Below are 26995 nucleotides of genomic sequence, written 5' to 3'. Positions count from 1 at the left end.
TCCAAGCTGTCCGAGGGCACCCGCCTGGCCTGGGTCGGTCCTCCTAGCTCCCTGCGGAGGAATGACTGCGAGTGGGGCTGGGGAGACAGTGGGCACCGCACTCCTCTCCCCTGGCAGAGCCTGGGCACCCACACAGGAAGAGCTGGGCCCTCACCCTCTGAACCACCCTTTCTAGGCCTCTGTCAGGGCTGTCTGCGGGGGCAGGAAAGTGAGGGTGGCCAGTCAGAGGTGGGGAAGGTGGGCACCTGAAGGGAACACAGGAGATCAGGTGGGGAGGGGGGCACCTCCTAAGTGGAAGAGGAAAGAAGTGGGACTAGCAGAAGCCCTCTGCCCAGGCGGAGCGCAGCTTGCTGAGATGGGCAGGAGCCAGCTAGGCAGAGAGCAGGAGAGGGTGAGGGACAGGCGGGGGGGCGGGGCACAGACCAGAGGCTGGTAGGTGGGAAGGATCGGAACTTGGGCACAAACGGGGCATTCAGGAGAGACGAACATGGTCCAGAGGCAGGAGGGAGTAAGGAGAAGAAGCTCTGACAGGAAGGGGTGTAGAAAGGTGGAAACAGCTGCCCTGAACCAAGTGGTTCCTGTTGAGAACACGGGACTCCCTCCTCTCCTCAGCCCTGGCTGTGATCTCCCGCCTCCCCATTCCCCACCTCCAACACATCTCAGAAGCAGCTTGCCGTCCCAAGTCTTGGAAAACCTGCAGGAGGTGTGTCTCAGCCCACCAGCTCCTAGGAGACCCCTGGCCAGCCGGCCTGCCTTTCTGACCTCTGCCCCGTCAGCTTTACTCACCCTCTACCAGCAGCCGCGTGTGGGCGCTGTCCTGGCCGGCCTGGCAGCAGTAGGTGCCCTGGTCCTCAGGTCGCACGTCATGGATGACCAAGCTGTGGGTGTGGCCATGACTGCGCAGCTCGTACTTGTCTCCCGGGCACAGCGCGACCCCCTCCCGCAACCAGCACACTTGGCCCCCCGAGCGGGACACGGTCACCTCCAGCACCGCCCGGCGGCCGACCAGAACTGTCTTCTCGCGAGGGGGGCGGCGGCCTATCCGGAGAGGCAATGCTGGGGGCGGAGGACGAGGGCTTAGGTTAATAGGGACACGCAGGGCCCCAGGAGGAGAGACGCATCTTCCCTCCCGCTGTGGCCTCTACTCCTGCTCTTAGACCTCTATGTCACCACCCCCGTTTCTCTCTACCCTCAGCCCAAAGTCTCCTGCTCCCCAGGAAATGCACTGCTCTCTGTGATCCGCCCCCGGAGAGCCGCGGGAGGAAGGGGTGGGGAAGGTAGGGTTCCTCGGACCAGCCGCCAGCTTGCCAGTTCCAGGGGGAGACAGTGTTCACTCCAGGTCGTCCATGCCCCAGTTGCTTACCCTCCACCTCCAGCTGAGCCACGGACTGGGCGGGTCCCGCCTGGAAGCGGACCTCACCAGAGTCCTCCGCGCGCAGCTCGCTCAGCACCAGAATGTGTTTCTTCCCTGGGGGTGAAGGGGGCGCTAGCGAGGCCGGAGCCGCCTCTGGGGAGGGTTCGGGGATGAGGGTGGGGCCTGAGTAGGTCCCCGGGTCGGTTCGGACGCAGTAAATGTGCGCTGGGCGGGGCGGAATTGAGATGCCGAGGGGTGAGAGGGGAGATCCGGGACCGAGGGCTCAGAGCTGGGGGCCAGGGAGAGATCGAGGGGCTGCTCCTTGGGCCGTGGCGCGGGGTCCATTTGACCTGGAGGTGGGACTACCCTGGTAGGGCGGGGCAGCGAGGGGCCAGAGCGGGTAGAAAGTCGGTCAGACCTTCCTGTCGGATGCGGACGCGGCCTCCGGGTCTCAGCGGTCGGCCTCCGAGCTCCCAGCTCCCGGTGGTCTCGACCTCCGACACGGTGCACTCGAACGTGGCTCCGTCGCCTTCGCGGGCGCGCACCGACCGAAGCTCCGAGAGGAGAGACACCTTGCGCTCTGGGGCGGAGCCGGGGCCGTGAGGTGGGCGGAGCGGAGCGGAGGGGGCGGTGCCCGGCCCCCGCCCCGCCCCCTCCTTAGACGCCCCAGAGCAGGACCCCGGGGCAAGTCCGGTCCGCAGCCCCCGCACCCACAGCAGTGCCCCGCCCGGGCACCGCCCGGTACCCACCAAGCACCACCAGGTGGACGGGCCCGGCTCGGGCCATCCCCACCACGCAGCTGTAGGTCCCGGCGTCCAAGGGACCGCAGCGTCGCAGCTGGAGAAGGCGGCGGGTGCCGAGGGCCTGGAGTCTGAGCCGAGGGCTGTGGGTGAGCGGCTGCCCGTCCTGGAGGCGGGAGTTGCAAAGGGTCGCGGTGAAAGCTCGTCTGGGCACAGACGGCCCCTGCCCTCCTCGTAGGCGGCCGCGCCCTCTGTTTATGCCAAGCGTTTTCGAGGCACGTTTATGCTGTGGAGCAGGGCCGTACCGCGCCTTCCGGGACCTCGCCAGGAGTCTCACTGGGAAGGTGTCACCCTTTGGGGACGTTAGGGCTGAGAAGGGAGCCACGGGCGCGGGAAGCCTAGAGTCATGTACTGCTCATACCAGCCATGCGTGTGGATCCTGGAATCTGGAAACCTGGATTCAAATATGGGCTCTACGTCTGCCCCTGGGCAATACTTCACCCCACGGCGCATCAGTCTCCTTATAGATAACATGGAGATAATAAGACCTGCCTCACAGGGCTGCTGTAAGGTCTAGAGGATTAAATGTAGAGTAAATCTTAGCAACAGTGCCAGGCGCATGGCTCAGTATTAGTTATTTCTGTTGGGGGTTGTTATTGCTGTTATGATGCCGTGGTGGGCTGGGCTGGGGCTGGGCTCTGACCTTCTCCCAGGTGACATCAGCCAAGGCCTGGGAAAGTTCACACTCGAAAGTAGCTGTGTCACCCTCGGTCACTTCTAGGTCCTGTGGCCCCCGCACAATGGTCACTGGGGCCTCTGGGAGTGGGAGAAGGCAGACACATTGGGCACAAGGGGTCACTGGTGGGCACATTTAGACAAGCTGATCAACAGAGGCCACCAGTGAGTGGGGGGCATGCTGGGACAAAGTGGTCCAAAAGGGATGCTGGTCAGTGGGGGACACAGCGATATCAGAGGGGTCAACAGGGTAGGAATGGCCCGCTGGGGGTCGGTCACATTTAAGATGGTCAGTGGGGGGTACATGCTGGGGCTAGAGGGGCATAGGGGAAACTGGAGCAGAGATGCCAGTGGAGTTACCCATAGGCAAGCGTGGTCAGTGGGGGCCACACTGGCTGGAATGGACAGGAGATACTGCCCAGTGGGTGACACCACGGGTTCACAGGAGCAATGGGGGGACCCTAGAGCAGATGTGGTCGGTGGGGAACACACCAGGGCTGCAAGCAAAATGGGGGACACTGTAGCAGAGTTGCCAATGGAGTCACCCTTTGGCATAGTCAGTGGATTGCTGGGACTTGGGTGGTGAGAGGGCACACTCAGACAGGCAGAAGGGGCTGCAGCAGGCAGGCGTGGTCAGTGGGCTCACACTCAGAGCGGCCAGCAGGGCCATGGTCAGGCAGACAGACACCACACCGGCACAAGCACCTCACACAGTCAGTGGTCCATTGGGACGGGGGGTTGGTGGAGACACACTCAGGCAGGGCACTCACTGGGGCCACACATGGCCAAAGGGTCAGGGGAGTGAAACTCTGGCAGGGAGGTCAGTGAGGGCCACACTGGGACAGGGTCAGTGGGGGCCACGCGGGTAGTGGGATCGGTAGAATCACACCCAGAGCAGTCAGCAGGCAGGCAGCGGTTCCAGAGGCCGCACCTCTCACGGTGAGTCTGGCTGCACAGCGCAGGGCATCCGCAGTGAAGGAGATGCAGCCCGAGTCGGCCAGGCCCAGGCCACTGAGTACCAGGCAGTGAGCACGGCCCTCTGCGTGAATATGGCACGTGGTCCCTGGCTGCAGCCGGACTCCACCCCGGGCCCACTCCCCGGTCACATCCTCCTGGGACAGCTCCAGCTGGAAGGTGGCGCTGCCCCCCTCGATGACGGTCACATCCTCCAGAGGCCGCAGCACCCTTAGCTGCCTTGCTAGTGGGAGGAGATGGGGGAAGAGGGAGGATGAGGGCTCCAAATCTGGGTGGGGCTTTCGGGTCCCCACCCCCCGCCCCCCCGCCTGCCACACACACACCTTGGCTCTGCCTGCACCACCCCTAACACCCAACCCCGTAAGGCCCTAGAGAACAAAGTTCAGAACCAGGGTGCAGGAAGAAGGGAGCAGAACCATTCAGACTTGGGTGGAGAGAGGAGCTTTACTAGGGTCAGGAGAGGCGATACATGAAGGGGTGATGTGTGGTTAGGGGGTGAGGGGTTTGGGTGAGGGGTGCTGTGACACTGGACGAAGCACAGAATGTGAAGTCAGACACACCAGGACTGGACCCTGCCACCTAGTTTGTGTGCTGTGTAACCTTTGGCAAATTGCTTGACCTCTCTGGGCCTCACTTTCCCCAGCTATACAAGGTTAATAGCATTGAGACATGGGTTTATTGTGATCAAATGAATGAAATAAATTAGAAGAGAATACACATCACCAACAACCATTTACCAAGCTCTCTGTGGGTATTTCTCATATTATCCCAATCAATGTTCCCAAAGACCCTTTTTAAAGAAAACTTGGCTCAGAGAGGTTAAGTAATTTGCATGAGGTCACACAGTTAATAGAGGGCTCCCTCTTGGGGGTGTGGGTGCTATTTGCCAACCATCCCTGCTTCTCAGCTGGGCCCATGTATCCTGGGGCAGGTGACTGAAGGATAAACACGGCAAGTCTTTCTGGAGTATAAGGTTTACGTTTATAGCAAAGCCAACTTGGACATACGAAATGGAATGCAAAATCCACATGGATTTCTAAGGTAAATAGAAAACATTAGAAAAAGAAGAGTTTTGCTTTGGGCAGGTCGCTTCAGGTCACACTCCTGGGGGTCAGCCAGGGCTGACTTGCCTTGTGGCGAGGGGCACTTCGGTGGGGGTCTGAGGGGCCCTGGGCCAGTGAGGAGAGACTGTGCCACGGGGCGGGCGATGTGTTAGGAGAAGACGGGGCACTCACGCTTCACGCTGAGCCTGGCCAGGGTGCGATCGTGGTGGCTCTCGCAGCCGTAGGTGCCCTGGTCGGCCAGTACGACGCCGTGGATGAAGAGGCGGTAGACGTGGCCATCCTGGGCCGTGGACAGGCGGGAGTCGGGTGGTAGGGGTGCCCCACCTCGCACCCAGCGCACGGCCCCTGCCGCACCCACTCGGCCTGTCTCTACTTCGAGGCACACGTCCTGGCCTTCCTCTGCCCGCACGTCCCGCAGCCGCCGCAGGAACAGCAGCTCCGTCTCTGGGGAGAAAGAGAGAGGGGGCCCTGGAGCCTGGTGGGCTGGCCCCCTGCTCCCTCTCAGGGATCTGTCCCCTGTTATGGCCGGGGCTGCGAGAATAGGTTCAGGAACAAGACTATTGTGTCTCCATCAGGACCAAACCTCGAACATGGAGCCGGGCACTTGTGGACGTGCCCCCTGCCTGGGCAGTCACGGTCCCCGCGTCCTCGAGCTGGCAGCCTCGCATGGTCAATATGCGGCTTGACCCATTTTGGGCCATCTCTAGCTGGGGCCCTGGGGTGACAATGGCCCCATTGTGCAGCCAAGTGACGTCGGCGTCTGGTGGGGAGACTTCACACCGGAACGTGGCATCATCACCCTCGTGGACAGTGAGTGGTGTCAGCTCCGAGACCAGCTTCACTGGCGGTGGTTCTGGGGGGTGGGGTCAGGCAGTGAGGTGGGCTGGGTCTTTCCGCCTCCCTCCTCCTCATCCCCTTTTCATCCCCTCATCTCCAGTAACAGGCCCTCATCCTCCAGTTATTGAACAGAACCTTCCCGAGGACCTACTGTGTGTCAGCCATGAGGTGTTTCAAAGGACAAGAGGTCAACGCCCTGCTACTCCTAGCCACCTCTGCCCAATGCTGGCCTGGCACCCACCTCTCTGATGCCCTAGTAATAGTAGGTCATTTACTGTGGACCCAATTTGTCTCATTTAACTGTCACAACGGCCCTATAGGACAAGCACTGTCCCTCCACTTTGGAGCTGGGGCTCAGAGAGTTTAAGCAAGTTGCCAGTGTCACACAACTACTGGGAAGCAGAATCCAGATGGGAACCTGGTGTGGGCGGCGCTGACTCCAGAGCCCTGCTTTTAACCACTGGTCCATGCCCCTCCTATTATTTGAGGGTTCCTGGAAAAGGGAGTCCTGAGCCCTCATCCCAGGAACAGTCACGCATGTATGGGTTGGAGCCAGAGGCACCGAGGTGGGGTCAGGGCACGGGGGCCCAGAGTGGCTCGGGCGTGTGGCCCTTGGGGCGTGAGGGGTGCACTGTTACCTTCCACGCTGACGAGGAAGATGCGGCTGTCCTGGGGCGTGTCGCACAGGTACTCCCCGGCGTCCCTGCTCCGGGCCCCCTGCACCCGCAGCACCTGCCTCGCCCCATCCTGCTCCAGCTGCACCCGCCCCTGGCTCACCAGGCGCTCCCCGTCCTTGTACCAGCGCACAGGGGCCCCCGGCCCGGAGAGGTGCACCACCAGCTCCAGGTCCCCACCTGGCGTGCTGCGAACCCTCGTCTGGGCTGCCTCGGGGTCCACCACCCGTATGGGGGGCTCTGTGGGCTCAGAGCCGAGGGTCACCGGGAGGGAGTGGCTCGTGGGCTGGGAGGAGGGCAGTGGGAGGCAAGACGGGGAAAGGGACCGAGAGCGGTGGGGCAGGGCGTGGGCCAGGTGTGCTAGAGAAGGGGGAGACTCATGGGTCTCGGGGTGCGACTCTCAGGCTTCCTGCCCGGGCTATACTCACCAGCCACGTGGACGGTGAAGCTGAGGCTGGGCGCCCCCGGGGCTGCCCCTGACTGGCAGGTGTAGAGGCCTGCGTGGACCGGGTCTGCAGCCCGGATGCAGAGGACACGGCGGGGGCCCTCGGCTTGGAGCTCCAAGCCCTCACCCTCCTGCACCGGCCTCCCGTTGTGGCTCCAGAAGACGAGGGCGCCAGCCCGGGACAGTTCACAGCTCAGCACCAGCGGCTCCCCGGGGGCCACGCAGAGCGGGCTGGGGGCTGCCTCTGGGGCAAGGAACTGGACTGGGGGCTCTGGACGGAGAGGAGAGGTATCAGCTCGGTGATGCTGCCACCTCCCGCACCTTGGCTGGCCGGGAGCACCCACCATCCAGGCTGACGTTGAAGGTGACGGCTTCATCACGAGTCTCACACACATACTCCCCGGCGTCCTCAGGCTGGGCGTGGGGCAGGGTCAGGGTGCGAGCGGGCCCCTTGGCACCCAGCTGCAGGGCATCTGATGCTTCCACCTCCAGCCCATCCTTGTACCAGCGCACCTGGGACCCAGCCGGGGCCACCTCGCAGCGCAGCTCCACGTGCCCTGGAGCCCCGAACTGCAGGTCCAGGGAGCGGGCCGCCGGATGCACAATCCTCTCTGGAGTGGCTGGTGGGTGGATAGAGAGGGGAGAGTGGGCTCGGCCAGCAGGCCTCTACCTGCCTCCCCACTAGATTCTCAGCCCTTTGCAGTGCACCTCTTGGGAACGGTGCCACCTACAATCCGCGGGCACTCACTGGGCGCCAGGTGTTGTGCTAAGCGCACTGCAGCTCTTTTCTCAGCTACTCCTGACTCCCTATGTTGGCTTCACTTTATAGCTGAGCACCTGAAGCCTCTTTATAGAGAACTGACTTGCTCTAGGTCACATGGGAAAAAAAGAGGTAGACCCACACTCACAGCCACATCTGACCCCAGTGCACATCCCTCCCTACCCCACCCGCACTTCCTATCCCCTTTGCCTGCCTCCGATCACCACCTGAAAAACCATCTATTTTCCTTATTTTGCTGTCTGTCCACTCTCACGAGAAGGCAAGCTCCATAAAGACGGGTTTTCTCTCCTTGGTTCACTACGGTAGCCCTCAGCATCCAGAACAGTGCTGAGCACGTCAGTATTTGCTGAATAAGTGAATGAATGAGTGCTCCTGGTTGCTGGGCTCTCCACCAGGTCTCTAGTCATTGTCCTGGTATGATTTGGGCAAGTCAGGGCTCTCTAATGGCTCAGAATGAGGAGACTGGGGGAGGCGGAAGGCTGGACAAGGGGAGAGCCGTGTACAGCAGTCAGGGACCCTGAAGGTGCAAGAACTGGGAGGGTCGGGTGTCTGTCCCTCAGCCTCCTGCCTCTTTTCCTCCCCAGGGTGTCCCAGAGACTGCCCACCTGTGACGGTGACAGTGAAGAAGGCTGAGTCGTCTCCAGCGTCGCACACGAACTCGCCCCCGTCCTCGGGCTGGGCCGCAGGCAGCACCAGGCGGCGGCGGGGCCCATCACTCTCCAGCACCAGGGCCTCGCTCTCCTCCACCTCCAGCCCATCCTTGTACCAGCGCACAGGGGCGTCCTCCCGCGACAGCTCACACATCAGCACCACACACTCCAAGCTCACGGCGACCAAGGTCACCTCGTCCCGGGGGTATATGATGCGCACCGGGGGTTCTGCAGAGTGGGGACAACCACAGCCTGTCACAAACTCACTGTCAGCCTCCCTGGAGCCATCTGGCAGCATGAAGTCCCGGTCACCCACAATTGTAAGAGTAATAAGGGTAATAATAGGTCCAAAATCTGTTCTCTGAAACCCCTGGGGCCAGAAGTGCTACAGAATCCACAATGCTTCCGATTCCAGAAATGGTGCGTTTATCATACATCACCTACTGCCCTCAGCCCCCACTGTGGTCCCCCCATAATCAATCACATTAACATTTCTGCAGTGTAACATACAGATAGATTCACCCTAAGCAGGCCAATTAAAAAGTACAAATAGCTTCACAGAGTTAAGTTCAGATTTTACTGAAATGACTTTTAATACCAAACTTACAAAAAGCCTTTTGATTTTGAGCAGTTTTTTTTAAAATTTCAGAATTGTGGATAAGGGATGGCAGATTCGTAATAGCAAGTACTTATATACAGCTTGCTAGAGTTCCAGGAACAGTCATAAGCACTTTACACCCTCATAGCAATCCTAAGGAGTAGGTATTATTTTATACCCATTTCCCAGATGAGGCAACTGAGGCATGGTGTGATTAAGCAACTTCCTTATGGTCACAGCTGGCTATACCTACTCGAGGGCAGGAGGAAGAACTACCATCTGATAAAGGGAGGGTCAGACTCTGCAAGCAGTGGTAAGGACTCCAAGCCAAGGCTTGCAGCAAACTCAGTAATGAATTTTGCATCTGTGCATGAGTTGTCAACACCTAAGATTTCCCCAGGGATATTAAATGCTGTTTCTAGGAGTTCATCTCCAGCTTCTCTGGAGTGGTCAGTCTTTCACAGAAAGGAGCCATGTCAATATTGGTGGTGACCAGTGCACTGAGCCCGGGCCTGCCCATGATTTCACGTACCTTGGAGGTCTCCCAGAATCATGTCTCCAGGACACTTTTGTGTTCCTTTAGCATTTGGCCCCCTTGTGGCTGGGCTGGGGAACTGCTAGCTTCCTGGTCTAGGTCTTTGCAGAGGCGTGTACGGGCAGATGTGCCCATCAGTGCACACTCAGCCCTTGCCTCCGCCTCCTCCCTAACTGGGCTTATTCTAAGAGTCTACAGGATGCAGGCTGGTTCTCTGAGGCCCAGCAGCACCAGTAGATTGCAGAGTGCGGCTGCCTGAGTGGTGGGGGAGGTGATGGAGGCAGTGGAGTGAGAATAAGGTGCAGCCATGGGGCCGGGGGGCCTGCACAGCTGCGGCCCTCAGCTTGGCATCAGACTTGATTCTCCTGGTCCATGCAAGGTGTGTTGTGTGAGCCTCTTATGAAGAATGTGGAGTTTTGCGGGGAGGCCAGTTATGAGCTGGAATGTGTGTGTCTGCGGCCATTATGTCTGGCCAGGGCTTGGGGCGGGAGAGGTTGAAGGGATTCACTAAGGGACAGAATATGTGCAGAAAGGCCTCTTCGGCTTTGTGACTTGTGTGCTTCAGGCTGCACTATCTGGGGTGCAGGGAGTCGGGGGGCCCTAAGTAGCTCAAGCCTAGGCTGAAGCATTGTTCCTAGGGCAGGGCAGGGGCAGGGAAGGGTAACCAGATGATGCCAGCATCAGGATGGTCGCTCCAGTGCAGCCAGTGGGTTCTTCTGTGCCACCCAGAGCTGCCTAGGTCCCACCCTCCCCATCCCCCTCACACACACACACTGGGATTGGCGCTGTGGGCTGCAGTCCCAAAGTTTCTGGCACTGAACCGTCACTTCCAGAGTCATCCTGTGCTTTCCCGATTTGAACATTCTCCCCCGACCTTCAGCCCAAACCCTGACCCCCACTTAGCTAACTCAGCCGCTGCTCCAAATGGCCACTTTGAAGGCACTTCCTGCCTGCCAACCAGGTCAGCAGCCCCCAGCTTTGGGTACCCACCGCACCTTATCACAACACCCGGCAACCCTCACTCTGAGACCCTCTAATGTGCCCGGCTCTCCTGCCAGTCTGTGCACTCCCGGAGGGACGTGTGCGCGTGCGTCTGTGGGCTGCTGAGTGGCCGTCCGGAGCCCACCCCGGGTGGCACGGCGACCGACTTTCCCCGAGGCCCTCCCTGACCTCCAGCTCTGCTCTCTTGAGCCCTCACCCCTCACAGCATTTGTCACGAGGTGTCGCTGTACATTTATTTGCGTGTTTATTGGTTAAACACAGGGGTCGCAAACTCAAATGCCCACGGGGGCCAGGTAAGGTCAGGTCAGTGGCTGAAGTGGTCTGGGGGGAGCAAAAAGGAACAGCGGGCAGGGTGGGACAGAGGAATGGGGGCCCCGTGTTACAGGGGCAGCTGCTACTCAGCACCAGCTGTTCGTCGCCAAGGGGGGAAGCGGGACCAGAGGCGCCGGGTCTTCGGCTTTTTCAAGAGGACGCATAACTCCGGGTTGTTATTTGAACTGTCCTGACTTTGGTAAGACTCTGCAGGCCAAACAAAACATATCTGTGGGCTGTATGGGGCCCTAGGGACTGCCCGTTTGCGACCCCTGGTTAACGGCTGCCTCCCCAGCTCTCTGGCAGCTGGGAGCAGGGACCATGTCTGCAATACGCACCAGTGACCTGCAGCACCTGGCCCAGTGACTGACACAGAAAGTGCTCAGTAAACGAGCCGGCGGAGGATAGCTATTCCTGGCCTTGGGCGCCGGGGAGGAGCCTGCTTATTCGAACACAGATCCTGGGGTCTTCCGGGCAGGGGCCCCCGGTCCATGCACCTGCAGCCCCCCTCCCCCTCCCCCCCACGCTAGCTAGGGGCTATGTGGCCAGCTCCCGCAAGAGCTCAGGACTGTCCTCTGGTGACCGCGGGCAGCTGGGGTGGGCCCACACCTGTGACAGTGACGGTGAAAGAGGCAGACTCGTCATCGATTTCACACAAGTACTCGCCCGAGTCCTCCAGCTGGACGGCGGGCAGCACCAGGCGGCGGACGGTGTCCTCCTTCTGCAGGAGCAGCGCGGGACTCTCCACCACCTCTTCGCCATCCTTGGTCCAGCGCACCTCGGCCCAGGGCCGGCAGAGCTCGCACGTCAGCACCACACGCTCCAGGCGCACGGCTGCCACATACACCTTGCCGCTGGGGTACACGATCCACGAGGAGACATCTGGAGGACAGGGACAGCTGTGGCCGGGCATCAGGGGCTGGGGCCGAGGTGCCTGGCTGCCCCACCTGATCCACGCCTGTTCCCTACTCCTGGAAGGTGGGCTGTGTGCTGAAGAAGAGGGTCTTCCCTCGGACCGTGGCTCACAGCTGCTCGGACAGTCACTCACGGTTGGGGCACGGTGGCACAGTGGGGACTGTGGTGTCAGCCTCGGCTGTAGAAACTCTCTACATTCTCTGGGTTGGGACAGGGACAATACGAAAGGTAGGACTGGGGAGAGGAGGGTTGGGTGCCCAGATGGAGCGGGGGTCTCCTGCAGGCCTCAGACCTTCTGACCCCTCTAGTGCCTGGGCGCACCCACCCTAAACCCTGCCCTGTGGTAGCACTGCCACCCCTAAAGCTCCCCTTGGAGGATCTTCAGAACAGAGAAGGCAGGCTTTCCTTTGACTGATGTAGCTGTGACTGGTGTGTTTGTGACAATGCACTTTCTGCGGGTGACTGAACCCCAGGGTGCACGGCATGGGTTGGGGAGAAAGCTAGGGGAAGGGAAGCAGGGGCTGGGAACAGTGGCCCAGGAGTGTGCCAGCCGCCCAGGCAGGGGCAGGGCACACCGTCCCCCTCCTGTGGGCCGCCTGGAGCCCCACCTGTGATGGTCACGGTGAAGTAGGCGCGCTCGTCCCCAGCAATGCACTGGAACTCGCCCCCATCTGGAGGCTGGGCGGCGGGCAGCACCAGGCGGTGATGGGGCCCCTCGTTCTCCAGCACCACGAAGTCGCTCTCTTCTACCTCCTGCCCGTCCTTGTACCAGTGCACGGGGGCGTCCTCCCGGTCCACCTCACAGGTCAGCATGACGCACTCGGAGGTTATGGCGTGCACAAACACGTGCTCCCGGGGATCCAGGATGTGCACGGGGGGGTCTGGGGGGAGCAGAGATGGGGTCATGCAGACACCCCAAAACAGGAGACATGAGTGCACACTGGCCGCTTGGCTGGGGTAGGGTGCTCTGGGGCAATGACACGGACTACTGGGGGCGTGGCAGGTGAGGTGTGACAGATCACATGGCACTGGAGTGCTCTGTGAGTTCCCAGAGGATCAGAGGGGCTTGGCTGGGGACACAGAGGGCTTTGTCTAGGCTGAGAGGAGGTCACTGTCACAGGTCACACCAGGGCCGTACTTGCTGCTTTTTCAAGGAAGCCCCCGGAGGGCTGATTGCAGGACGGGGAAGAGGTGGGAACAAGTTAGTGGTGATACCGTGGGGCAGCTCTCCCTACAGGTAGTGAGTTCCCCGTCACTGGGTACATTCAGGCAGGGACCAGAGGACCTTCTGGCAATGGGGCCACTCAAAGTGAGAAGATGGAGCTGGATCAGTGGTTCCTGAGTTGCTCTCCCAGAGTGGATCTCCAGGCTCTGTCCTGGATATTCTGGCTCCGGAGGCCTGGGGGAGCCTATGCACTTATGGCTTCCAGGGTGGTTCTGAAGCAGCCAGACAGGTACTGGCTTCTGAGAGCCTCTGGACCACTGCACCTAAAACTTCCTTTTGACCCTGGCCGCCTGGGGCAGTGGGATAAGCAGTCCTGGGTGTGAACCCAGCTGGGGTATTTGCTGCTGTGTGATCGTGAGCAAGTTGCATAACCTCTCTAAACCTCAGCTGCTTCATCTGTGAATGGAGATATACTGCCCCTCACGTAGTTGTGAGCACTGAATGCAAGTGTACATTTGAAGTATACAGCAAAGGAACTGGCTAGTAGGTGTCTAACAAATGTTAGCTCCCACCTCCCTTCCCTTAATTGAATTGAGGCCCCCTCACTTTCCCACCAGCAAAGGCTACATGGGGGCCAAGTGTGCTGGAGGGTGGTGCATGGGCAGTGTGATCTGCAAACATGTCCCCTTGCCCCCTAGGGCCCCTCGGAAGGGACCCCCAAGCAGGCAGACCAGGGCGGCAGGGTTCGCACAGCCCCCAGGGTCAGCCTCAGCTGGGGGAAGCCCAGGCCGCCACGGTCCCTGACCTTGGACGGAGACGTTGAAGAAGGCTGAGACCCCTTCCGTTCTGCACTCAAACTCGCCACTGTCCTGGACCTGGGCCTCAGGCAGGATCAGGCGGTGTTTGCGCCCATCCATCTTCACCACCAGCGACTCGCTCTCCTCCACCTTCTGCCCGTCCTTGTACCAGCTCGCTGGGAAGTCCACCCGGGAGAGCTCACAGGTCAGTACCACCCGCTCCGAGGTCGTGAAGGTCAACGACGCCTTGTCCTGGGGGCTCAGGATGTGCACCGGGCTCTCTGCTTGGGGAGAGGTGTGGTCACGTGCGGCACCCTAGTTGTGCTCTGCTACCCCAATAAACACCCCACTCCAGGGTATGTGCTCAGGGTAGGGGGGTGGGCACATCAGGCCGGATGATTGCCATCGATGCATTTGTTGGTTTTAAAAATTAGTTTTGGGCTGGGACTTCCCTGGTGGTCCAGTGGTTAAGACTCCGTGCTCCCAATGCAGGGGGCACGGGTTCAGTCCCTGGTCGGGGAACTAAAATCCCGCAGGCCGCGTGGCGCAGCCAAAAAAAAAAAAAAAAATTTTAGGCTTACACACCAATTCTTAAGAGCAGTGGTTTTAGTGTGCATAAGAATTCCCAGGGAGCCTGCTGAAAATGCAGATTCTTAGGCCCCTCCCCACAAGCGTGCAGGGGCCCGGGAATCTGCATTATAGACCAACCTCCAGATGACTCTGATGTTGGTGAACCTGGGCTGCATTTTAGAAACGCTGCTCTGGGTGCTGGTTATTTCTCACTTTGTCCTCCTCCTGGGATGCTGGCAGCTAACCACCTCGAGGCCCTGCACTTGAGCACTGAGGAATTCCTTGACTGGCCAAACTCCAGCCATGGTGCAATGGCAAATGCCAGCATGTTCCCTGCACTTTCAGACCCCTACCAAGATCTGCCGTCCTCGGGGAGGCCTCATGCCCTCTCCTTCCCTCTTTCCCCAGGTGGCAGAGTGTGATTCTGAAGCCAGACCGCCTGGGTTCATAATCCAGCACCAGCACTTATTAGCTTTGTGACTTTGGGCAAGGCACTGAACTTCTCTGTGCCTCAGTTTCCCCATTTGTAAAATGGGATGACAAAAGAACCCATCCTGTAGGGCTGCTGAGAGGACTGTGCTAATTAACATATATAAAGCGATTTAGGATTGTGCCTGGCACACAGAAAGTTGCTCCGATAGCGTCAGCCATTGCGCGACAGGGCAGGAAGCAGTCAGGGGCTAGAAGCCAAGGTCTGCGTCTCTGAGATGACAAACATGACAGAATCCTGCAAACCACAAAGTACCCCAGAGAATCTGGATATGATGCTGGTGAAAATAACCAGGGGTCCCCTATACGTTGCGCATGAGTTGAAACTGGACTTCTGGATCACTGAGCCCTCTATCTGAGCTAGCTCACCATGGATGATCCTTACTCTCCTGGCCCAGATGTGAGAAGCAGCAATAGCATCTGCCTCATTTTGCTAATGGGACTTCTGTGTCTTGACCCTATCTGCCCACCCTGGTCCCCACCTGCACGAACCTTGGATGGTGAGGGCAGCCGAGTCCTGCACACCTGGGCAGCTGAAGCCAACCAGGGCCCCGCTGTCCTGGTGCTTGACAGCTTGCAGGATGAGTCTGTGCTGCAGGCCCTTCTGCTCCATCCGGTACCGCAGGGCCCCAGGCTCCACCTGGCCCTCTGGCTCATTACTCTTGAGCTCTTCCCCATTAAGGAACCAGGTGCCCTCGATGATGGTGGAGAGATCGAGGGAGAAGACGGCATCTTCCCCGTCATATACCTGCACGTCGTCCAGACCGGCCACCAGGCGAGCTGTGGGCACTGAGATGGGACAGGGTTCGGCCATCAGAACCAGGGGGGTGGCAGAGGGCAGCGACTGGCAGGTAGAAGGCATATAACAGGACAGGGACTGAGGGCCAGGGAAGGGAGGAAAGTGATGGGGAGGGTGCGACTTGGGGTACAGCGGTTGTCAGCCTGGGCTGGCAGGACCAACTCACCGAGGTGAGCAGACCCATGGAACACGACATGGGAGCTGCGGCCGTGTTCGCTGACGGTGCAGACGCGGAAGCGGTAGTCGCCCTCGGAGGGCACACAGTCTCCCGGCACCTCCACGGCCCCAGCTTTCTCAATGCTGAAGCACTGGATCCAGTCTTCTGAGCCCACCTCCTGCCGTTCCAGCCGGTAGATGAAGGGGGTCTCGGGAGCTGGCTCAGGCGGCTTCCAGGTCAGCAGGACCGTGTTCTTGTGGCCCTTGAACATTTCTGCCAACACTGGGGGTCCCGGGGGATTGTGCTTGACGCCTGAGACAAAGGCAGGGTTTGCGTCCGAGCCCTGCCCCAGCCTCCCACAGCCCTCTGACCTTAAGTCCACTTTGCCAACCCAGACTGTGGCATCTGATCACCTTCCAGCCCTGACCCTCCTGTCCAGCCCTTGAGGAGGCTGCCTAGGGGTTTTCAGGCCCTCACATTTGACTCTGAGCAGAGTGGTGGTACGGGAGTTGCCCAGGCTGAAGGTGACCTCGCCAGCATCTTCTCGGGTGACCCCTGGCAGGACCAGGGCATGCATGTGGCCGGAGCTGCTCTGGCAGGTGGCCGGCAGGTCCTCCCCATCTCGACTCCAGCGCCCTTCCACCCCAGCCTCGCGGGTCTCCACCAGCAGCACCGCGTTCTCTCCCTCAAAAACATCCAGCTTCCGGGGCAGCCGCTTCAGAATGGGCCCTGAGACACGGATGGGAGTCCGTCAGCCCAGGGTCTGGGCATCTGCCTGCCTTGGTCTCGGCCTCCTCCCACTGGCCAGCCGACCTTTGACCGTCACGTTGGCCACGGTGCGCACCCGGCCGCGCATCTCGCACAGGTAAACTCCATCGTCATCTGCCTTCAGCCTGTGGATGATGAGGCGCCGGACCGTGCCCTCCTCGATCTGCTCGTACTTGCGGCAGGGCAGCAGCCGCTGGTCCTCGCGGAACCAGGCCGTGGGAATGCGGGAGTTGGGGACTTTACACTCCAGCACCACAATCCCATGCTCCCGGCCCTCCACATCCTGCAGGGGCCTCGTGAAGCGGAGGCGAGGCTCTGTGAAGAAGGGAGAGACCAGAGAAGGCTCTGGAGAGGGCCCGACCAGGAGAAAGACTCTCCTCCCATCATCTACTGCCTAAACCCACATTAGCTCCAGCCATTTGCTCTTCTCCCAGTGCCAGCAGGCATTGTGGAATCAGAGAAACCCCCAGAAGGGAAGTCAGGGGACCCATATTCTCATCTGACCCTGACACTCGCTAGCCACATCACCTTGACCAAGGTCATTTTCATGATCCTGGGTCTCAGTTTCTTTACTCGTAAAGTGGAAAAAGGGATGGAAGGGCTTGGACCACATCAGTGATTTTCAAATTGTTCCCTGGGGTCCTTCACAGGCACCACACACAATTCTGCAAAGGTTTGAGTTGAATTTCATTTTGAAAGTACTTTAACCACTTTCAAAACTGCATTTTACAAAAAGAAAGCACGATGATGGAAACGGCCAGTGGGTTCACTTGGGCTGCTGGGGAAGCACGTCTGTCTTGTCATGCGGCTCTGGGAAGCTCTGCCATCATGTTGGGCTTTTCTCTCCTCAGGGGGTTTAGAGTTCAGCCCTGCCCGGCCAGTTTGTGCACATCAAACTGTACCCAAGAGGCCACCACTGTGGCACAGGTGCCACATGCTTGACTGCGTGCCAGGCAGGGCTCAGGAGATTTGCCAACTTTTTTTCCTCTGAGGGGAAAAGGTTGGGTAATAACTAGTGAAGGTATAATGTCATGAGTTGTGATGAACTCCTATTATGGAGAACTTTAACTTCCAGTGTGAGTTTGGGGTGTTTTCCCTCCCTGAATTTTCTATTTATGAGCAATGTAAGCATTTATTAAATACTGTTGGGGACTCAACTTTGATATATAAATTTCCTCTCCTTCACCTTCTTCTTCTTGCAAACCTGAGAGCAGTCTAATGAAAGAATAGTCAAAAATTGTGAGGCATTTTTTTTCTCCCTCAAGTTTTCTCCCTTTGGTGCGAATCAGGAGTTTCTCAATGTGACACCTGCAACTAGGCCTTCCCCATAGGGCTCACAGACTAGACCCAGTTACGTATGGTTAAAATGTGTATATTCAATAAAATAGACCCCTTGTTCTCACTGATTGACTTTATAAGTACATGTTATAAATTTGGATTTAGAAGTTCACACCCACAAAATGATCCTTTTATCTGTCTTATTTATTGAGGCCCCAGATGGGATTTCCATCCGGGGACAGGTTGGTGAAATAACAAAGAGGTTGAAACAACAAAGAGGAGTTGTAGGTCCCTCTGGGTCTGTACATGAATCATTCCTTAAAGCCCTTTATCTAAGAGTGATTTTCCACCATCTGCCTCAGAATCATTTGGGGAGCTTGCTAAGAAGTTCCTGGAGTAGGTACCCTGCAGACCTACTAAATCCGAATCCCTGGGGGTTGGGAGGTGGGCGGGAAATGGCATTTTAATACTCAGCCTCCCTTACCCCCCACCGTCTTCTGGACACTGAGTGGGGCTGGAGTTAGGAGGGTCTGGGAGGGCGCTGGAGGCCCCTCCCCAAGGTCCCGGCCGCCCGGGGGCGCCGCAGTACCTTTGACATGCAGCTGCACGGCACTGAGCGTCTGGCCCGCCGAGTTGCGCGCGGCACACACGTAGAGCCCGCGATCCTTGGCCTGGCAGTAGAGCACCTTGAGCACGAAGCCGCCGTCGCGGTCGCGGTACATGAGGCGGCGGCGGTCAGGGAGCAGCGGGTGGCCCTCCCAGTGCCATTCGATCTCGGGCTCGGGCTTGCCCATCACGTAGCAGCGGAACTTGGCGTGCTTGCCCTCGTTCACCCAGAAGGTCTTGGGCGCGCACTTGAGCGGCTCCACCACGGGGTTGGGGGCCTCGTCCGGGTCCTCGGGCGGGCTCTCGGGGGGCTGCTGCACCTGCAGCAGCGCGCCGGCCCGCGCGTGGCCGTGCGCGTTGCGGGCGTGGCACACGTAGACGCCGGAGTCGGGCAGCCGCGCCGCCAGGATGCGCAGCGCCAGGCTCGCGCCCGGGCGACCCTCGGCGCGGCCAGGTTCGAGGGAGAAGTGGCTACTGTCCCACACTTCGTCCAGCGCCATCCCGTCCTTCTCCCAGTACAGCGTCGGCGCGGGGAGGCCCCCCACCTGGCACTCCAGCACCACCTCCGCCCCCCGAAGCACCCACTGGGACCGGGGCCCCGTCAGGAACACGGGGGCGCCCTCCCCGGCCCCGGGCGGCGGCCGCGGGCGTTCGGCAGGCTGGGGCTCGCGCTCGGGGGCCGGCGGCTCCAGCACGGTGACGGCGGCCGCCGCGTAGGCCTCTCCGGCCGCATTGCGGGCGCGGCACACGTAGACCCCCGCGTCGGTGGGCAGCGCGCCGCTCAGCAGTAGGCCGTGCTCGGCGCCGTCCGCCGGGAAGCTCAGGCGCTCCGAGGCCGCCAGCTGCTGCCCGCCCTTCTCCCACACGACAATGGGCGGCGGCTCCCCCAGCACCACGCACTTGAGCTCGGCCTCGGCGCCACTTACCACCCGCACGGGCCGCGGGAAGCGCAGGAAGCACGGGGGGCTCCCCTGGTCCCCCGAGCCCGCCTTCATCGCGGCGGCGCGGGGGAAGGCCGGGAGCGGCGGGGGAAGGCCGGGAGCGGCGGGGGAAGGCCGGGAGCGGCGGCGGGAGCCCGGGAGGCGGGGCGCGTCTGGGGACCGGGAGCCGGGACCCGCGGAGCTTTCCCCTGGCCGCCCGCTCCCGGTTCGCCTGCTTACCCTCGGCCCGGAGCTGCGGCTCTGGCGGCGGCGATTCCCGGGCCGGGGCCCAGGGTTCAGGGGGCAGTCCTTCCTGTTTGCCTCCCCAGCGAGGGGCCCCTCAGCCTCCCCTGCCTGCGGCCTGGCTTCCTGCTCTGGAGAGCCAGTCTTCCCAGCCCCCTCCCACAGCCAGGGCCTCTTTCCCCTCCTCCCTCCCACCTCCAGCCGCCAGGTCCCCAGCCGCCCGCCAGGCTTGGGCCTGAGTGGCAGAGGCGCCTGCAGCTGCCAATCCCCAAAATATTCTCTGATGACACAGCTGGAGGACAAGAGCCCAGACTCGCTCCTCCAGGCCAAGTTTAGAGCAGGCGGGACCACCTGCCCCCCGCCCTAGCCCCAGTTCCAGCCCCCGCCCCAGCCCTTCCCCCCCAGGACTGGCCCAGCAGCTACGTGGTTGAAAGGGGCCCCAGAAGCTCTGAGGGGCTGGCGCGCTCTGTCTCCCTGACAAGGAACGCCTTTAGGAGCTGGCAGACCCCAGCTTCCAGGCTCCTGCCCCACCTGGTGTCACCTCTGCGCTGGGTGTTGGGTTGTGACTCAGTGTGTGTGTGTGTGTGTGTGTGTGTGTGTGTGTGTGTGTGTGTGTAGCGGGGAGGGGTTGTACGTGTGGGTCAGGTCACTTGGGGTGAAAGCCCTCGCCAGCCCCTCCCCCACATTCCTGGCGGGAGTGGGAGATAAGGCTCAGGGCCACAGACATCTACGTCAGAGATAGGAGGTCTCAATGCCATGGGCAGGGGCAACTGGACTGCGGGGCGTGGGAAGGGCTGGGGAAGACTGGGGTGAGAAGGGTAGAAGAGGGCGGGTGGTGGGATGGGGAGGGCAGAGTGGGGAGGCCCTGGGCACACCCTGGCAGAAGGGGCACGGGGCAGGGTGCGAGTTCACCGTTGGCAGGGCCAGGTGAGCTATGTGGCCTCAGCTGCTCCTCTTGCTGCTGGCCCCACGGGGTGGGCATGGCTGCCATGGGCCGGAGCTGGACCGGGAACTTGTCCTGGCCAAGGTGAGGGCCCTGTTCCTGGATGCCTTGGGAGCCCCTGCAGTGACTGGGGAAGGTGGGAGTCCTGGAGTCAGGCGTCTGTCCCGAAGACATGCTGTGAGGGGCTTCATGCGCAGGGGCTCTGAGCCCGAGGAAGAGGATGTCTCCCAGGCCATCCTTTTCCCGGCTACAGGTAACGAGGGTGGGGAGCTGGCACCTTGACTTTGGTAAACAGTGTGGTACTGCAGGGGCTTGGGAGCCAGGCAGGTCTGCGTTTGAATCCCAGACCTGCGACTCAACTGGCCTTGCAGTAATGGACCAGTTACTGAACCTTCCTGAGCCTCTGTCTCCTCATCTGTAAAAAGGGCAATAATTCCTACCTCTCAGGATTAAGTGAGATGGTGTATCTAGCGTGCATGGTTCACAGGAGGCATTTGGGAGATAGTCATCTGGGAGGCCAAGGGTCTCTAGGGACAGAGGTATCTGGGCATGGGCCCCTTCCTGCCGTCTTTCCTTCTATCTTGGCTTTTGTTCCCTGCTCCAAACACTGTTTCTTTAGCCCCAGGTAGCTGAGACTTGAGAAGATATCAGGGATGCAGGAGAAAGATTAGCTGGGAAACTAGTCTACCTTCTCTTGAGTTCTCTCCTCATCTCCCCATGTTGCACTGACTCAATGAGTAAAGCCCTCCTCTGGCTAAACTTTCTTGTAATCTGGCCCGCTTTGCTCTCAGAGAGGATCCCTTGCCTCCCTGCGCTTCGGGCCCCGTGCAGCACAGTGAGTGTGGCTTTGGGATCAGGCAGAATCCCAGCCTGGCTACTTAGTAGTTAAATGACAGTTCATCTTTCTAAACCTCCGTTTTCTTATCTGCAAAATGGATCAATTGTGAGGTTTATATTGAGATAACCCACATAACAGTACAGCCCCAGTTGCCAGTTCTTCAACTCATGCTGGTTCATGATCGTTTGGTGCCATCTATATACCTGTCAGGGGAAGGATGCCAACTGCATCTTCTTAGAAAGCACTGTCCTCGTTCTGAGTTACATCCTTTCTCCTCCCCCCTCCTCCTTCTCCTTCCTCTTGGTGTTAACCTGCCTTTTTAAGGTGGAATTATTTTAAAGACTTTCTCATGCAATATTTCTGACACATAAAAAGACATAAAGAGTAATTTAATGAGTGCTTGTGTACACAGCATTCAAGGTACCATTTCATAGTATCACATGAACAAAAATTTAAATATAACTATCAATTCTAGACGTCGATGAGGGGAGAAAGTGCACGGCCTCTTACACATCGCTGATGGGAATATTAATTGGTAAAACCACTTCAGAGAGAAGTTGGCAACGTCTGGTATTTTTGTAGTCCTTTAATGATGAAATAACAAACGAGGAGCCTCTGTCAGTTCCCCCCGAGACTGAGGAGGGTCCCGCATCTGGCAAAGCACTCAGTAGAGCGCTTGGCAAGCTCATGAGTGGCAGCCACATCCCTCCTGCTGAGGAGGAGGGTCCCGGGTTCTGCCAGTCAGGGCTGCTCTCTCCCTTCCCTCTGCCTCCTACAGGTGCCAGCCTCGGGGACGAGCCAGCTGCCGGAGAGCTGGCCCAGGAGGCCAAGGAGGGCCTCTTTACATATGTGTTCCGGCCATCCCAGCACACACGCAGCCGCCAGGTGACGTCGGCCCAGCTGTGGTTCCACACGGGACTGGACAGGCAGGAGACAGCAGCCGCCAATAGCTCTGGGCCCCTGCTAGGCCTCCTGGCACTGTCATCCGGGGGTCCCACAGCTGTGCCCATGTCACTGGGCCAGGCACCCCCTCGCTGGGCTGTGCTGCACCTGGCCGCCTCTGCCTTCCCTCTGCTGACCCATCCCGTCCTGGTGCTCCTCCTGCACTGTCCTCTCTGTTCCTGCTCAGCGCGGCCCGAGGCCACCCCCTTCCTGGTGGCCCACACTCGGGCCAGGCCTCCCAGCGGAGGGGAGAGAGCCCGCCGCTCCACGCCCCCGCTGCCCTGGCCTTGGTCTCCCGCCGCGCTGCGCCTGCTGCAGAGGCCTCCGGTGGAACCCGGCGCGCATGCCGACTGCCACAGAGCGGCCCTCAACATCTCCTTCCAGGAGCTGGGCTGGGAACGGTGGATCGTGCACCCTCCCAGTTTCATCTTCCACTATTGTCATGGGGGCTGTGGGCTGTCCACCCCGCCGGACCTGTCCCTGCCAGTCCCCGGGGCACCCCCTACCCCTGTGCAACCCCTCTCTTTGGTGCCAGGGCCCCAGCCCTGCTGCGCTGCTCTCCCAGGGACCATGAGGCCCCTACGTGTCCGCACCACCTCGGATGGAGGTTACTCTTTCAAGTATGAGACGGTGCCCAACCTGCTCACGCAGCACTGTGCTTGCATCTAAGGGAGTCCTGCTGGTGGCCGAGTCCCCACCATTACCAGCCTGGGGGAAGGGCAGGGTTCCCACCTCCCCGCTCCTTCCACCTCTCTGCCTGGAGGCTCCCCTCCCTATGCCGTCCCTGTAACGTGACAATAAACAGCATAGTGCATATGACTCGGTGTGTATTCTTAGGCTTCTCTGACACGTTGTGTGTGTCGGGGTGAGGTCTGGGCCCCGGGAGCATGGGATTGTGGGGTCTCAGGTCACTCAGCCTCACTTGACCTCAGAGATGTGGGGTTCACCAGCTGTAATTGGATGTGTATCTGGTAGGAAGCTACAATGCTTGGGGATGACAAAAAGGTGCTTCCCAGCTCAGGACAGCCACTCTGGAGCCAGAACTGGCCCTCATACAGGCCGGACCTGATGTGTGGGTTGGGTGGCCTGCTGTGCACACCTCATAGTCCCTACGCCCAAGTGGCCTAACCGCCCCCTCCTTGCCACGCTCTGCCCTAGCTGATGGACGCCTAGCTCAAGGTCAGGTGATTTATAGATGTCCCCTGTGTATCTTTACATAATCCCTTAACTCAGCCCTTAATGTCAGGCGGTGGAAAGGCAGAGAAACCATTTGCTCTTGTGTGAACTTGGGCCCACACTGAGAGCCCAGAGTGCACAGAGTCCTCTTCTTTTCTTTTCACGTTGCAGCTCCTTTCAGTCCATTCTGCCCCACCTTGACTGGGCCCCGCTTCCCTGGCCTTCCTGCTTTCTTTTTCACTCTCCTCCTTCTCCCCTTGGTCTCAGTATCCTCCTGCCCTGCCCTAGGTCCTGGCTCTCAGCCAGTAGGTTCCATCCAGTCTCCCTTTAAGGTGTGTGTGTGTGTGTGTGTGTGTGTGTGTGTGTGTGTGTGTGTGTGTGTAGGGGGAGGGTTGGGGATGTTCGGGTCCCTCAGATTGAAACTCTAGAGCACTTTCTGATGTTGACTGCACAACTGCAATGTGTAGTTATGCTAACACAAGACTCGAAGGGGTGTGGAGTGGTCCGGTAAAGTTCCTGCCCCAGGAAGGGGTGTGGAGGGGGGAGAATCCCATCCTGTCATCTTAGGCTAATGCCTTCTCGCTGCTTGAGCTGAGCTGGGTGAGCTATTGTTCCTCACAGCACCAGGGCCCCCAGGGCAGCCCACTCCCACTGCATGAGGCTGGGTCTCGGTTGATGCTGCTGCTAGGGAGTTGGGAACCCGCCTGTTCACAGGCCTGGGTCTCTCCCAGCACCTTCATCGACACCCAGCATTGCAACTGGTATGCTCAGGGCCCCTGGGCTCCCTACTCAGGCAGGGGACTGGGGAGAGGGCTGGTTGGGCTGGGCCAGTGGTGGGAATGGGAGATTTTCCTCAAGGCCGTCTAAGCACCGCTCTCTCCCTGGCTGGCTTCCCTTGCCTGGTCCCCCCTGCCCTGAGTGAGGCTTGTCCCTGGGATCTTCAATCCTCCTACTAGGTGTAGGATGCTCCCTCTTCCTGCTGGGGCCATCTAGGACCCTGTGATGTCCAGACTTTCCCTGTGCCAGGGATGTGGATGTCATCTGAGGGCTGGGGACACTCTACCTAGGGCCACAGGGTTCTCTACTAGGCCAGTTAGCAGATGGGTGTTGCTAGGGAAGTGTTTTCACATATCTGATACAGAGTGAGAGAAATGAGTGCCATGTAGTAACCTTCACAAAGCCAAAGGTATTCTTTCTAAAGGGCTGCCCTGTATTCTAAAACTATCCTTCCTGTGTGTGTATGTGTGTCAATATATCATTTCTTTTATGATATTTTAGTGACGGTAGACGGTAGGGGTTTTGTTTGTTTGTTTGTTTTTAAGTTTTTACTTAACAAAATTAAAACTTGGCAATTCTAATTTGGATCCTAAGATTTTTCTTTGTAATTTTGCTGCTGAAATATGTGAAATCTCTAAATCTGTGAAATCCTAAAGTCTGGGAGTCACTGGTCTGGGCCACCCTTCCAGGGTCTTTAAGGCCTTTGATTCCACTAACTTAGCAAGTCAGGAAGAAATGTCCACCCCTCCCTAAGAGGGGCCAACAGTGGCTAAGAAAATCTGTCTTCACTCCTGGCCATGAGACTAAAAGCAGTAGACTTCAGAGATTTTCCCTGTTCCTAGTGGTAATCATTAGAGACATTTTGAATAATCTTCATTCAGAGACAAATTGAACAGAAAATTCAACTCAAACTGGCTTAGACCAAAAAAAAAAAAATAGAATTTAAAAAATCACTGGTTTATGACAAGTCCACAAGCATAGCTGGCTAAGGTATGGCTTGATTCTGGGATCAAAAGACACTACTGTACCAGGATCCAGCTATAGGCTCTACATCCCCTGAGTGGGCTCCATCCCAGGTCCAAGGCAGCCTGGGCAGTTCCAGGCTCTCATCATCACACCACTTGGTCTAGCAGGAGGGAGTTTGCTTATAGAAGTCCCAGAATGGGTCTTGGTGGCCTGACTGTCCTGATTAGGGTCATGTGCTCCTCCAGGAAAGGTGGCTGAGGGAACAGAATGAGTTAATGACTTAGATCATGTGTCCTACCCCTGGAGTCCAGAGCCTAAAGCACAAGGTGAAGTTATCACCTGCTTCCCCAAAGTAGAGTGCAGTTACCACACAAAGATGGGATAGATGCTGAAAGAAAAGTACTGCTGGTTCCTCCTCCTAATTATCTCTCAAATCAAGCCCTTTCTCTCTCTCTACATAGACACTATTTTGCCATTTAAGAGGAAATTCTTTTTTTTGAAATTGAAGTATAATTGATTTATAATAATTGTGTTAGTTGCAGGTATACAGCAAAGTGATTCAGTTATATACATATTTTTTCAGATTATTTTCCATTATAGGTTATTGCAAGGTATTGAATATAGTTCCCTGTGTTATACAGTAAATCCCTGTAGCTTATCTAATTTATGTATAGCAATTTGTATCTGTTAATCCCATACTCCTAATTTATCCCTCTCCCCAACTCCCTTTCCCCTTTGGTAACCATAAGTTTGTTTTCTATGTCTATGAGTCTGTTTCTGCTTTGTATATAGATTAATTTGTATTACTTTTTAGATTCCACATATAAGTGATATCATATAATATTTGCCTTTCTCTGACTTACTTCACTTTAGTATGATATTCTCAAGGTCCATCCATGTTGCTGCAAATGGCAATATTTCATCCTTTTTTATGACTAATATTCCATTATATATAATATTCATGTATATACACACACACATATATATGTGTATATATATATATACACACACTACATCTTAAACCAATCACCTGTTGATGGGCATTTGGGTTGTTCCCATGTCTTGGCTACTGTAAATAGTGCTGCTACGAACACTGGGTACATGCAGCTTTTTGAATTAGAGTTTTTGTCTTTTCTGGATATATGCCCAGGAATGGGATTGCTGGATCATATGGTAGCTCTATTTTTAGTTTTTTAAGGAACCTCCATAGTGTTTTCCATAGTGGCTGCACCAATTTATATTCTAAAGGGCGATCTTTGATTGAGCTATTCAGCAGCCTCCTTAACCAGTCTCTAAGCAGTCACTCCCTACCTCTCCAGTCCATGTCACACCTGGTGCCGAGAGGATAACTTCTTTGGTGATTTTGTCCCTTAGGTGATTGAAAAACTTGTCTACCCGAAGTTCAACCTGCTTTGTGTGGTATAACAGCCCTTTACAACAGACCCTACACCTATCCTTGCAGACTTGGAGTGATACAGTCATGAGCTAAGGGATGCCAGCAGCCTCTACAGGTTGGAAGAAGCAAAGAACGGATTCTCTCCTGCAGTCTCCAGAAGGAGCCTGTGATTTGTTACTTTACATGGCAAAGGGGACTTTGCAGATGTGATTAAGGTTACTACAGACCTTAAGGTGGGGGGAGATAATTGTGGATTATCCAGTAAGCCCAATCTAATCCCATGAGCCCTTAAAGACAGAGAATATTTCCTGGCTGCTGTCAGAGAGTTGTGATGATAGGGAAGAATCAGAGACATGCAATGCTGCTAGCTTTGAAGATGGAGGAAGGGGGGGCCCAAAGCCAAGGAATACAAGCAGCCTCTGGAAGCTGGAAAGGCAAGGAAATGATTCTCCCTCAGAGCCTCTTGAAAGGAATGCAGTCCTGCCGTCACCTTGAGTTTAGCCCAGTGAGACCCATACCAGAGTTCTACATAATCGTAAAATCATTAA

The 26995-nt window shown here is 57.9% G+C and overlaps 2 protein-coding genes across 3 annotated transcripts; one reads left to right on the top strand and one right to left on the bottom strand.

Annotated features, from left to right (window-relative positions):
• Nucleotides 1–43: 43 nt before the first annotated feature.
• Nucleotides 44–19241, bottom strand: OBSL1 (obscurin like cytoskeletal adaptor 1; the record flags this gene model as incomplete). Of its 2 annotated transcripts, XM_079710533.1 has the most annotated exons (21): nucleotides 44–120; nucleotides 787–1056; nucleotides 1364–1468; nucleotides 1773–1934; nucleotides 2104–2260; nucleotides 2798–2910; nucleotides 3761–4027; nucleotides 5040–5312; nucleotides 5452–5721; nucleotides 6344–6619; nucleotides 6808–7095; nucleotides 7169–7444; nucleotides 8211–8483; nucleotides 11312–11584; nucleotides 12226–12498; nucleotides 13588–13860; nucleotides 15131–15427; nucleotides 15604–15906; nucleotides 16072–16323; nucleotides 16408–16677; nucleotides 18230–19241. In XM_079710533.1, the coding sequence occupies 21 exons, from the start codon at nucleotides 19239–19241 to the stop codon at nucleotides 44–46; spliced, it is 5760 nt and encodes a 1919-aa protein (XP_079566659.1). The 2 variants fall into 2 exon arrangements, with proteins under 2 accessions (XP_079566659.1, XP_079566660.1); XM_079710534.1 differs by lacking the exons at nucleotides 44–120; nucleotides 787–1056; nucleotides 1364–1468; ... (8 more) ...; nucleotides 7169–7444; nucleotides 8211–8483 and adding an exon at nucleotides 10657–10909.
• Nucleotides 19242–20343: 1102 nt separating this feature from the next.
• On the top strand, nucleotides 20344–22830 carry INHA (inhibin subunit alpha; the record flags this gene model as incomplete). Its single annotated transcript, XM_079709902.1, has 2 exons — nucleotides 20344–20605; nucleotides 21969–22830. 2 exons carry the CDS (start codon nucleotides 20344–20346, stop codon nucleotides 22799–22801), a joined length of 1095 nt encoding a protein of 364 aa, XP_079566028.1. The 3' UTR covers nucleotides 22802–22830.
• Nucleotides 22831–26995: the final 4165 nt, after the last annotated feature.

This window comes from Hyperoodon ampullatus, assembly GCF_949752795.1.
Source record: "Hyperoodon ampullatus genome assembly, chromosome: 8".
NCBI classification, from domain to species: domain Eukaryota; kingdom Metazoa; phylum Chordata; class Mammalia; order Artiodactyla; family Ziphiidae; genus Hyperoodon; species Hyperoodon ampullatus.
Note: the sequence above shows the minus strand (reverse complement) of the source record. Positions and strands in the feature narration are given on the sequence as shown.